Below are 12,500 nucleotides of genomic sequence, written 5' to 3'. Positions count from 1 at the left end.
GAACTGGAGCTACAGTGAACCAGTCAGTATGGATGCTTGAACCCAAACCTGAGTCCCCTGGAAGAGCAGAGTGTGCTCTTCGCCACTAAGAGCCCCGCTGGGTGTTGATGTTTTTCAGGTTAAGCATTTTTCTTTGTTTCTCTCCAGACACGATGCATCAGACAAAGGCCGTTCTGATACCTCTGTTCGAGTTCGTAACCTCCAGCTTGGGGTCTCAACTTTCTGGAGTCTGGAAAAGTTTGAATCTAAACTTGCAGCAATGAAAGAGCTTTATGAGGTTTGTGATTTGAATATCTGTAAGATTAAAAAAGAAAGACTTGTATGTGTGTTTTGCCTGCATGAATGTGTTGTCTGTGTGCACAACGTGTGCTTTGTACCCTCAGAGGCCAGAAAAGAGTGTCAGATCCCCTGGAATTGGAGTTACAAAGGGTTGTGAGCCACTGTGTGGGCCCTGGATATTGAATCCATATCCTCTGGAAGAGCGGCCAGTATTCTATTTTTTTTTTTTTTTTTTTTTAAGATTTATTTATTCCATGTATGTGGGTACACTTCCACTGTCTTTAGATAAACCAGAAGAGGGCATCGGATTCCATTACAGATGATTGTGAGCCACCATGTGGATGCTGGGAATTGAACTCAGGACCTCTAGAAGAGCAGGACTGCTGAGACATCTCTCCAGCCCCCAGCCAGTATTCTTAGCTCTTCTGTAGCTTGTCTATAAAGTCTTTAAGATGCAGCTGGGTATGGTCATGCTTGCCTATGATCACAGCACTTGAGATGCAGAGACAGAAAGATGAGGAGTTGGGAGGTATGGAGAGATGAGATCTGATGCCCTCTTTTGGAGTGTCTGAAGTGTACTTACATATAATAATAAATAAATCTAATAAAAAAAGGAAAGTTCGAGGCCCACCTCAATTGCTAGTGAGTTTGACGCCAAACTGGTTTATATGAAACTCTCCACTCCTCCCAAAATAAAACAAAATATAGAGGTGACATATTCTTGCTAAGTAAGAGGACATCTACCAGTTACTGAGATCCCCAGCACTAAGACCTTGGTGAATCTGTTCTCGTTGTGCATATCAGTGGCATTTCACTGGCTTGCTTCAGCCCTTGAGAGCTGAACCTGTTGGTATAACTGCCTGCTTTACCAGCTTTGCCTTTAAGCCTCAGGGAAGGTAAACACAGAGCAGGAAGTCATGGTTTGGCAGCTTCTCCTTGTGCCTGGCTAGTGAATGCTGTTACATAGTTTCCCATTATTGTCTTCTGGGTGTTTCTAGTTGTTGCTTTCGTTGATCACAATTAAACCATCCTTTTGTTATTTTTAACATCTGTTTTCTTGCCTTATATTTTCAAAAAACAGCTTTTGTTTGCTGTACATTATTACTTGCCCATAAGTATTGCCACAAAGTAATGTTAGGAATTTGCTTGGCTTTTCTTTTAGTAACTAGTGAAGCCAAGGTTTAACTTTGTTTCTTTGCAGTAAAGTCAAATCCTTTGACTTCTTTCAGTTTTTCCATATACAAGCTCATTGAGTCCTGCTGCCTGGCCTGAAGTTCACTGTGTGGACCAGGCTGGACTCAGACTCCCAGACTTGCCTGCCTCTGCCTCTGCCTCTGGAGTGCTGGGGTTGAAAGCATGAACCTCCAGCCTGGCTGCACTTTCTGTTAAGTCTTCTGTGAATTTTGTTAATAAGTGGTTTTGGTTTTGGTTTTTATTCTAATCACTCACTTTAGTTCTGATTATGTGATCTTTTTCCTGGTGCAGTGTGGCTTTCCTTTTGTGTGTGTGTGTGTGTGTGTGTGTGTGTGTGTGTGTGTGTAATTGTACATATGTGAAGCTGTTGTGGGTGGAGACCAGACTTTGATGTTAGGTGTCTTCCTTGCTCACTCTCCAGCTTATTTTGGGGAATAGAGTCTGTCACTGAGCCCGGAGTTCATCAGTTTGGCTAAGGTAGTTGACTGTCTTCGTCTGTGCTGAGAATGCAGACATTCACCCATGTACCCAGTGTTGACTATACAATGTCAGGTCCTAACGCATCTAGCTGACTGAGCCCATTTCCCTAGTTCTGTGTGACCCCTTTATTGGTTTTATTCTGTTCTGAGATAGAATCTCATATAGCACAGATTGGCTTGAACAACTTCTTGAACAACAATTATTTATTTATTTATTTAATGTATATATGAGTACACTGTAGCTGTACTGATGATTGGGAGCCATCATGTGGTTGCTGGGAATTTGAATTCAGGACCTCTGCTTGCTCCAATCGGCCCTTCTTGATCTCCAGCCTAAAGATTTATTTATTATTATATCTAAGTACACTGTAGCTGTCTTCAGATGCACCAGAAGAGGGCCTCAGATCTCATTACGGATGGTTGTGAGCTACCATGTGGTTGCTGGGATTTGAACTCAGGACCTTCAGAAGAGTAGTCAGTGCTCTTAAGTTACTGAGCCATTTTTCCAGCCCCAGGCTTGAACTTCTTACGTGTATATATATATGTATATGTATGTGTATGTGTATATGTATATATACCACATTTTCTTTATACATTCATCTTTTGATGGACATCTAGGCTAGTTTCCATCTCCTGGTTATTGTGACATTGTAAATATTCTAGCAGTAAACATGGATATGGAAGTATCTCTATGGTATGTTGCCTTAGAGCCATTCCTATGCTATTTATTTGAGACTTCTAGGAAGGAAAGACATTCTAGAAAAAGATAAATTATAAAAGCTGAATTACTGGGAGGGCAACCATGTAATAATGTTAAAAGTCTGTAAATGAAGTGGATTCAAAACACAATTTAAAAAATCGGAGCTCTTTCCAACTTGGGTCTGGCAGAATGGCTCCCTTAAAGAAGGGTGTTATGAAGAAAGGCCATTCTGCCATCAGCGAGGTGGTAACCCAGCAACACACCATGAGCATTCACAAGAGCATCCACAGCATGGGCTTCAAGCAGTATGCTCCTTGGGCATTCAGAGAAATCCAGAAATTTGCCATGAAGGAGACAGGGACTCCAGATGTGCACATTGACACCAGGCTCAGAAAAGCTGTCTGGGCAAAGGAATAAGGAATGTTCCGTATCACATCCGAGTACATTTGTCCAGAAAATGTAGTGAGGATGAGGATTCACCAAACAAGCTCTACACATTGGTAATGTACACGCCTGTTACCATATTAAAAAAATCTACAGTCAATGTGGGTGAGAACTAATCTGCTGAATGTCAAGTAGTTGCAGAACTGAAAAAAAAAGAACAAGGTAGGAAAGAGCCAGATGTGGTAGCTCCCACCTGTAATCCCAGCCCTTAGGAAGCTGAGGATTCAGATCAGTGAGTGGTTCAGGGCCAGCCTGTGCTGAATACAAGAGTTTGAACACCTGAGAATGTGCCTCTAAAAACCAAAAGGAATGAATGGGAGTGTGGGGGTGGGGGGTGGGGAGGATTAAATAGGGGATAAAAAGATACTGGTTCTAGTCAACTTTATGAGCACAATTTCAGAGTGCCAGAGAAAAGAGAAGCCCTGTTCTAAGTTTGAGGTCTACATAAATAGTTACAGGCCAGCCAGGGCTACATAGAAAGACTCTGCTCTCAAAAAACCAAAACCAAGAAAAAAACTGAAAACATAACTCTTTAGCTTTATATTTTAAAATAATAAAATCAATTAAACTTTTTTTAACTGAATTGTAAAACATTTTCCACTCATGTTTAATGGGAAGGCGATTTTGTATTTCCTTTAGAGTAACGGTGGAGACAGGAGTGAGGATGTCTTTTGTGACCCTGAAGATGAGTGGGAACCCGACATTACAAGCACACCAGTTTCTTCCCTCTCTAGAAGGACGTACGTTGTTGATTTTTGCTTTTCTTGTTCTGTATATGTACAAGTATACAAGTTACAGATTTACATAATATATAACATATATAAAATTATCTTGAGAGATCTACTGTCATAATATGTTTGTAATGGGGACTCAGAAATATAAGTGGCATTACTGTTACTGATCAAATTACAGTACGAATAGTATTACATTGTTTACCAGTTTGTTATATATGGAAAAATCTTCAGTATTTTATCATACTAGTTTTAAGAGCGACCTAGAATAGCATAAATCTAATTTCCTATATAAAAAAGGAATAGCATTACTTTTAACATCTCAAGAATCTGACCTATGACATTTTATTGTAAGTTACACGTGTTTAAATGCAGTCGGGTCAGTGTGAGCACCACAGAAGAGGAAATCAGTGTGATACAGAGCGTCTGCGCATGATGAGTTTTGTCTACTAAACCAAAGTATAAAGACTTCCAGAATAGGTAGATAGATGCTGTTCATGGAAAACCTAGCTCTGCTTTGATCTTAAAAGCTCAGAGTACAGAAGCAAATGGTATTGACAGGCTCTGGCCTGCAACATCTAGCTCTTTAATTTTGTTTTGTTGTTATTAAAAACAAATACTTCTATGATGGCTACTGTTGGACATGTCCTGAGGAGTTCCAGGTAGGAAAACCCTCCCTGTCCTCCTCATGAATCGGGCACTGGAGACAGAAAAGAAAACACCACTTCACATGTATTTGCCATGCAGAATCAATGGGACTTGGCGACTGGTTGTGGGGTTAAGGCAGTGAGACGCTCAGGATTGTTCTGGTTTTAAGCTTGGGAAAGCAGTGTGTTTGAGATGGATGTTCCTGTTAGCTGTGGTGACTGAGATCTCCACAGGATGTTAAGTATGTGCTTAATCTGCAGTGTTGGGTAAGGGAATTTTTAAGGTGTGAACATCAGTAGCATTGCTTCTGCCACAGGAGCATTGCTCTCTTGTCATCATCGAGAACACTTATGGAGCCTGGGGACATGGGGCATGTGTGGGATCCCAGCATAGGGAAAACTGAGCCAAGAGGAGCATGAGTTTGAGGCTACCCTAGGCAGCATAGTAATAAGAGTCTGTCCTTTTTGGGGGGGTGGAGTGAGGGAGTTATCAAGACAGGGTTTCTCTGTGTAGACCAGGCTGGCCTCCAACTCAGAGATCTGCCTGTCCTGAGTGCTAGAACTAAAGACATGTGCCACCACTGGGCAAGATCTTGTCTTAAACACCAAATAAGCTCGGCATGGTGACAGCACTCAGGAGGCAGAGACAGGAGGCTCTCTGAGGGTTCAAGGTCTCTGGTCTACATAGCAAGTGCCATGACAATCAGGGCTATTTAAAGAGACCCTGTCTCAAAACACACACACAAACAGAGGATTTATTGTCTACTTGATAAGATGGTGTCATTCAGTACTCACACCACAGGCCCCTGAAGTAGATGTTGTCATGATCACACATTCTACAAGTAAATAATTTGAACCTTTAAAAAGACAGAGATTAGGTAACTTGTCCAAAGTCATGGAGCTAATAACAGAATGAGTTGGCATTCCAGTCAGTTTGGTTGAATGCACAGCTCCTGATTTTCCTGACTGTGGTAGCAAGTATTGTCCCCAGTGCTTGTGACAGAGGAACATCCATCTTTCTGGTTAAATATTTTATGTGTGTGTGTGTGTGTGTGTGTGTGTGTGTGTGTGTGTGTGTGTGAGAGAGAGAGAGAGAGAGAGAGAGAGACAGACAGACAGAGAGAGAGAGAGACAGACAGAGAGATAGACAGACAGACAGACACGTGTAGGGGTAGCTGTCTAAATCCTTTGGAACTGAAGCTATAGGATATAGGTAGTTGTGAGCTACCTGGCATACATGCTGGGAACTGAACTCAGATCCTCTGGAAGAGCAGTATGCTGGCTAGTTTTATGTCAGTTTGATACAACCTAGAGTCATTTTGGAATGGGAATCCCCAACTGAGAAAAATGTCCCCACATGGCTGGGCTATGGGCAGGCCTGTGGTGCTTGCTCCTTTTTTCCTCCCTCTTTCTTTCTCTTTCTTCCTCCCTCCTTCCCTTCCTTCCTTCATTCCTTTCTTCCTTCCCTCCTTCCCCCTTCTTCCTGCTTCCTTCCTTCCTTCCTTCCTTCCTTCCTTCCTCCCTTCCTTCCTTCCTTCCTTCCTTTCTTTGTGATTGATGATTGGTATGGGAGGGCCTGGCTCACTGTGGGTAGTGCTACCCCTAGACTGGGGGTCCTGGGTGCCATAAGAAAGCGGTGGAGTAGACCAGTAAGCAGCACATCTCTATGGCCTGGTCCTCAGCACCTGCCTCAGGTTCCTGCTGAGTTGGAGTCCCTTCCCTGACCCCTTCAGTGATGAGCTGTGAAAAGGAAGAGAAAGTGAAATAAGCCTCAGCTCCCCCAAGCTGCTTTGCTCGTGGTGTTTGTCACAGCAGCAGTAACACTTTTTTTTCCTTTGATGTTTTCTTTATTTACAAAATCTCCTTTCCCAGGTTCCCCTCCAAAAAATAAAATAAAATAAAATAAAATAACAAAAACTAAAACAAACCCCTGTTCCCTCCCTGCTCCCCCTGCTCACCACCCTACCCCCTCCTGCTTCTGCCCCTACACTGGGGCATAGAACCTTCACAGGGCCAAGGGCCTCTCCAATGAAGGAGCTAGAGAAAGGACCCAAGGAGCTGAAGGGTTTGCAGCCCCTTAGGACGAACAACAATATGAACTAACTAGCACCCTCAGAGCTCCCAGGGACTAAAACTCCAACCAAAGAGTGCACATGGGAGGGGTGGGGACTCATGGCTCCAGCAGTAGTAACTCTTAGGACAAGCTGCAGCCACTCTAAACTACTGAGCCGTCCCCACCCCTTCTACTTAATTTTTTAAATTTTATTTCCTCCTGTTGCGGATCATGTTCTGTTTTAAACTTTTTTGCTCATCAGGCTTTAAGAAGTCTTGTGCATGTTTGTTTTAAGCTTATTTTTGTCAGAGATAGAACTACTTTTTGACAACAATCTATTCCTTCTGTCGTACTTGCTACATTGTGTTAGTTTTCTCTAGTAAGAAATTGCTGCAGTGTCACTAGAATGTTCTGAGTGAAGTACACAGCACAGTCTCTGCACAGACCCTGAGCTCCTTCAGTGTAGCGAGCACGTGTATCTCCATCCCCCTGCAGTGGTGTAGGGAAAGGTCACAGACCTGAATATCAGAGGGCTGGGCAAGCACTACACAGCTCCAGGCGTTGGTTCCTCACAGAGCAGCCAACATGCTGGCTGCCCTGCTGACCTCTGGTTTCAGCATGGGATGATGCCACAGAGTTGTTGCAAGGGCTGGAGGTGATGTGTGCAAGCCTCTTACTCTGGTGCTCAGTAATGGGTACTTGGACTGTTGTTGAGCTTTTAACATACTGTAAAATTAAATCTTAGGTCTGTGATACATCTCAGAGAAAAGCTCTCATCTAGCATCATGAGGTGCTATGCATTCAGTCTTTGGCACAGAAAAGATAATCTTTTAAAGGTTAAACACAGAGAAGATAAAATTTATGATCCAATGCTAGTAAACAACATTGTCTACAGGTGATTTGACCTAAGGATGAAAGGTACATACTGCTGGGCTGTGCCACAATGTGACCTGGAGGTGGTCCTGATGGAACTGGATGTACAGGGCTGAGAGGAGGTGGTCAACCTAGAGTGATAGTGACCTCCCCGAATTTCAGCCAGACCAACAAACTGGAGAGGATTTATAAAACCTCTTGGGTTTTAGGATTACTACCTTCTTAACAGGGAGAAGACTGTTCATTATAAACATGTGTAAACTTTATGAAAGCTTATTACATCATACATACATACAAACATACAAACATACGAACATACATTGTGGATCACAATATGAGTGTGAGTCAGTGAGCACTCATCTTTAGCCCTTTGAATGTTGGTGATTTCCACCTTACGTCTGCTCAAGTTTGGGTTAATAGGTAAGAAATAAACAAGTTTAAAATGTGACCCTAAAACCAAAATTCCTTTTCATATTTTGCAAGATTTTGAAAATAGGTTTTTCAGGCCAGACATGATGGCGTATGCCTCTACTCCCAGCACTTGGGAGGCAGAGGCAGGCAGGTCTCTGTGAGTTTGAGGTCAGCCTGCTCTATAAAATGAGTTCCAGGACAGCCAGGGCCACACAGAGAAACCAAAGAGAGAGAAAGAAATGAAGGAAGTCAGATGTGTTATTTGGCACTGACACTTGGAGAACTTCTGTAATTCAATGATATCATATTTTTTAAAGTGAGTTGCTCTTAGTCTGAGACCTTCTGCATGAAGTTTCAGCCTTGTGAGAATGTTTATGACAGAGTTACAAACTCTGAGAATGCCTGCAGATAATGGAAATGCTGACAGATTATTATAGAGCCGCTGCTGGACCACAGGGGCTCTGCAATAAAACAGGCCTGCGCTTGCCACCTGTAAATCATATGGAGTATTGACAGTTAAAAGTGAATTGTTCTCTCAGGGTGAGTGAAAACTCTGGAAGGAATGTAGCAAGCACATCCTTGTTTAAACACTGTTTAACACGACAGAGGGGCAAGGACAATGCTTTTCCTAGCTTAACTTACTTTTCTTTCTATCTCTAGAAAAACACATACTTAGAAATTGATAGTTTCCTTTTATCTTCAGTCATACTACTGTGGTTTCATTTCTTTTTGTAAGAATTTACAGGGGATTTATATTTGAAACATTTGTGAGTAGAATACCCTAACAATCTCGTCAAGAAATAGTATTTCCCTTTGGCAAGTCAGCAGTAGTAGAAAGTCTGATTAGGAAGACACCCAAGGGTCGCCTGTATTTACCTGTAGGTCACTGCTCAGCGAGTTTCCTTCTCATGGTGACCTAGGCGTGGAGTTTAGAAAGTTGCAGGGAGCTGGGCAGTGCTGGCGCACGCCTTTAATCCCAGCACTTGGGAGGCAGAAGCAGGCGGATCTCTGAGTTCTAGGCCAGCCTGGTCTACAGAGTGAGTTCCAGGACAGCCAGGGCTATACAGAGAAACCCTGTTTCAAAAAAACAAAACAAAACAAAACAAAAAAAACAAAGAACAACAACAAAAGAAGGTGCAGGGAGAGAGTGCTTTCTGGGTGTCAAGGGAAGGGCTGTGGCACCTCTCTCGGTGGGCACTGCTCTCACAGGCTTGTTTCCCACGGGGTCCCTTGGCTGCTAAGTGACCTAGACAGTTTCTCGGTTTAGATCTCCCCTAGATGAGTCAAGCTGCTCCCGGCACTTCCCGCAGCCACATTTCTTGCCATCTCCGCTGTATTTCATGGAAAGTGGTCTCTCAGCACCTTGCTCGGCTCTTCCCATGGTTTACCTCCAAGTCTTCCTGTATTCCACGCCTGAATTTGAGATGCTAGTCTCTGCCTTCCAAGTCTGCCCCCTGCTTGGCTAACCCACGGTCATCCTTCAGGGTCACTGTTCCGAGAGGTCTTGCCAACTCCATGGTGCAGACTACCGAAGCACCCTCTGCCCTTGTAGGACTTGTCCAGCTGTGAGATAGGCCAATGCCAGGAGCCTAAGGTGTAGTGCACCAGAGATACTTATCCCATCTCATGAACTGTATTAGGGCAATGCCTTCACATAGGAAAATTCTTGCTCGGAGATTGAAATGAGTCAGTCCTTGTTGGGAAGAACACACATCCACACCTACGTAAGAATATTTATTGCCCTGAGACAGGGTCTCATGTTGCTGACCTCAAACTCTCTATCTTATGCCAGCCTCCTAAGTCTCGGGATTCTGTTTCTACAAAGCTGGCAGCATTCTTAACACTCCTGTGGTGAAGAACACTAATCTTATGGTTTGTCTTTGGTTCAGGAGCAGAAGTTTGATGAAGAACAGGAGAGTCTCTGGCTGTCTGCATGACATCCATCCAGTTCAGAGTATGCACTCTTCACACTCGCCAGGTAAGGCTCGTTAGGTTGTCTCAATCGCACTGTCCATGGGCAATTGTGAAAATCATTTTATTTCTCAGCAGCCGTGTTTCCTTTGTAAAATGAAGGTGTGACTTGGATAGTCTTTCTGTTTCTCAAAGTCTGTTCTCTGATTTGTTTTAAAGCCTTTTAGTTGAGTGGCTAATTCAGATATGGGAAAATATGTCTAGATATGGTGACACATACCTTTTTTTTTTTTTTGAGACAGGGTTTCTCTGTATAGCCCTGGCTGTCCTGAAACTTATTTTGTAGACCAGGCTGGCCTCAAACTCAGAGATCCGCCTGCCTCTGCTTCCCAAGTGCCGGAATTAAAGGTGTGCGCCACCACTGCCAGGCTGGTGACACACATCTTTAAGCCCAGTACTTTGGGAGGTACAGGCAGGCAGGTCTCTGTAAGTTTGAGGATAGCCTGGTCTACAGAGCAAGTCCCAGGACAGCCATGGCTACACAGAGAAACTCTGCCTCAAAAGACCAAAAAAGAAAAAAAAAAGAAATATTTATGAATCATTTCCATATGATTAAGAAAAAAAAGAGCAAAATATACCAGAGTGTGTATTATACTGTGTGAAGACGAAATAAAAGAAGGCATATGTGTGATGCTTGGATGAATAAGACCTTCTAAAGGACTAGCTGATAGCTCAAGAGTGCTGCTTGACTGTGAACTGTGTTGGATGGGGTAGGGTTAGAGAGTGTGTGTGTGTGTGTGTGTGTGTGTGTGTGTGTGTGTGTGTGTGTGATGGGGGATAGTGATGGAGGGGAATGGGATGTTGGGGATTGAACTTAGGGCTTCAAGCATGCTGGACACACAATGCAGCACTGAGCACATGCTCCAGTACTTACTCTAACTGAAGGAAATGTTTCAGAGTTTAGTGGTAGAGGACCATCCTCCTATGGTCAAGGCCCTGCCAAATGCCATCAGCATAAGAAAAGAAAACTACTTAAAGCAAAGCTTATACAAAGTATTCCCTAAGTAATTCTCTTGAACCAGTTTTCTTTATATTAATTTACCTTAGAAGAGATATCCCACTATACGGTTACCTGCAGTAATTCAGAGTTTAAAAGTTGCCTCTATCTTGGTGCAGTAGTGAATGCCTGTCTCTCTGGTGCTCAGGAGGCTGAGGCGTGAGCGTCACTTTGAGCCAAGTAACCCAGGACGGTCCTAGGAAATGCAGAAAGACCTTCCTCCTAACCCTGCCCCAAACTCCAAAATGAAAGCAAACTCACTAACTCTCAACAGAGGAGCCCAGAACAAGAATAGAACGGAATGGCTGCATCATATGCCTGGAAGAGCCCTCAGAACTGTTGGGTGAAAGAAGGCAGAGACAAGAACAGACAGCTCAAAACTAACCTGTTGTAACAGAGCTGTGGGCAGGTTAGAGTGAGGAGGCACGTTCCTCTGCTTGCGTTTTCATTTCTTTGTGTTGAAACAAGGCATTACCATGTGGCCTGTCTGCCTTCTAAGAGCCAATCCTACTACTACATGTACCATCAGTTGAACAACCTGTTGGCTGGGATGCTTTCAAGAAAGGGAATGGGAAACCTGGGGGCTGGAGAGATGGCTCAGCCATTAAGAGCACTGACTGCTCTTCCAGAGGATCTGAGTTCAATTCCTAGCAACCACGTGGTGGCTCCAAACCATCTGATGCCCTCTTCTGGTGTGTCTGAAGACAGCTACTACTGTGTACTTATATACATAAATAATTCCTTAAAAAAAGTAAAAAGGAAGGAAGAAAGAGAAAGGGAAACCTGTTGAGAGAGGATTATGGAAATGTTATGTGATAATCTAGGTGGGGGTTCCATAGGCATGTGAAGAGAACAAAGTGTACTGTAAAGATTCGTACATTTTGAGGGATATAATGTGTAGCTTATAAAAAGCTTGAAGTAGCTGGGCTGCAGAGTAGGCTCAGAGTTAAGGTCACTTGTTGCTCCTAATTAAACTCAGGTTCAATTCTCAACACCCATGTGATGGCTCACAACTGTACTCCAGTGCCAGAAGATCTAATGCCCCCTTCCAGGCATGCCCGTAGTACACAGACATTCACACAGGTGAAACACTTAGATACATAAAATAATAAAATAAATAATCTAATTTTTGTCAAGCTTGAAACTTCTATGTAATAGTCTGTCTGTTTGGTAAAGGTTCTATGAGATATGAGTAGGAGTAAAAGAATAAGAATTCTTCTTCAAGAAATTGAGGTTTGGTTTTGTTGTTTTCTCAAAATTAGCTTGGAGGGAGACAATTATCCTTAGGACTTGTTCACGTAATCCACTGGCAATGCGTACATTGGTGTGAGCACACACATGCACATGACAGGAATGAACGTGGGCACCTGTGCTCACACATACACAGGAACAATTTATTTATTCAGCATCATGTTAGATGTTTTCTACAAGTTTTTTTTAAGGGAAAGCCAGAGATGAGATCCTTTTCTTATTTGAAGTTTTCCAATGGGAGAGATGGAGCTGGGTATGGTGGTAGACACATGTAATCCTGGCAGACACTCAGAAGGCTGCAACAGAAAGATGATGAGTTCAAGGCCACCCTGGGCTATTAGTGAAACAGTGAAAAGAGATAGAGAGGAAGGGAGGGAGGGAGGAGATGCTCTGGGTACACTCAACAGGAGCCTAAGGGGGAGGGGTTTCTACATCTAGGACTTGACATTTTCTTTTTTTTTTTTTTAAAG

The 12,500-nt window shown here is 43.2% G+C and overlaps 1 protein-coding gene and 1 pseudogene across 1 annotated transcript in view; both read left to right on the top strand.

The window, feature by feature from the left end:
- The window catches only part of LOC116096638 (kinesin-like protein KIF14), a 62,445-nt gene that overhangs the window by 38,911 nt on the left and 11,034 nt on the right, over window positions 1-12,500 (top strand). Inside the window, exons 20-22 of the mRNA XM_031378658.1 lie at window positions 148-277; window positions 3,736-3,836; window positions 9,701-9,789. Coding sequence (XP_031234518.1) covers window positions 148-277; window positions 3,736-3,836; window positions 9,701-9,789 — 320 coding nt within the window. The remainder of the gene's footprint in view (window positions 1-147; window positions 278-3,735; window positions 3,837-9,700; window positions 9,790-12,500) is intronic.
- LOC116100730 lies at window positions 2,791-3,337 on the top strand (annotated as a pseudogene).

The sequence above is a fragment of the Mastomys coucha genome, unplaced genomic scaffold (genome assembly GCF_008632895.1).
Source record: "Mastomys coucha isolate ucsf_1 unplaced genomic scaffold, UCSF_Mcou_1 pScaffold1, whole genome shotgun sequence".
Lineage (NCBI taxonomy): Eukaryota > Metazoa > Chordata > Mammalia > Rodentia > Muridae > Mastomys > Mastomys coucha.
This window is presented reverse-complemented; position numbering and strand designations above follow the sequence as displayed.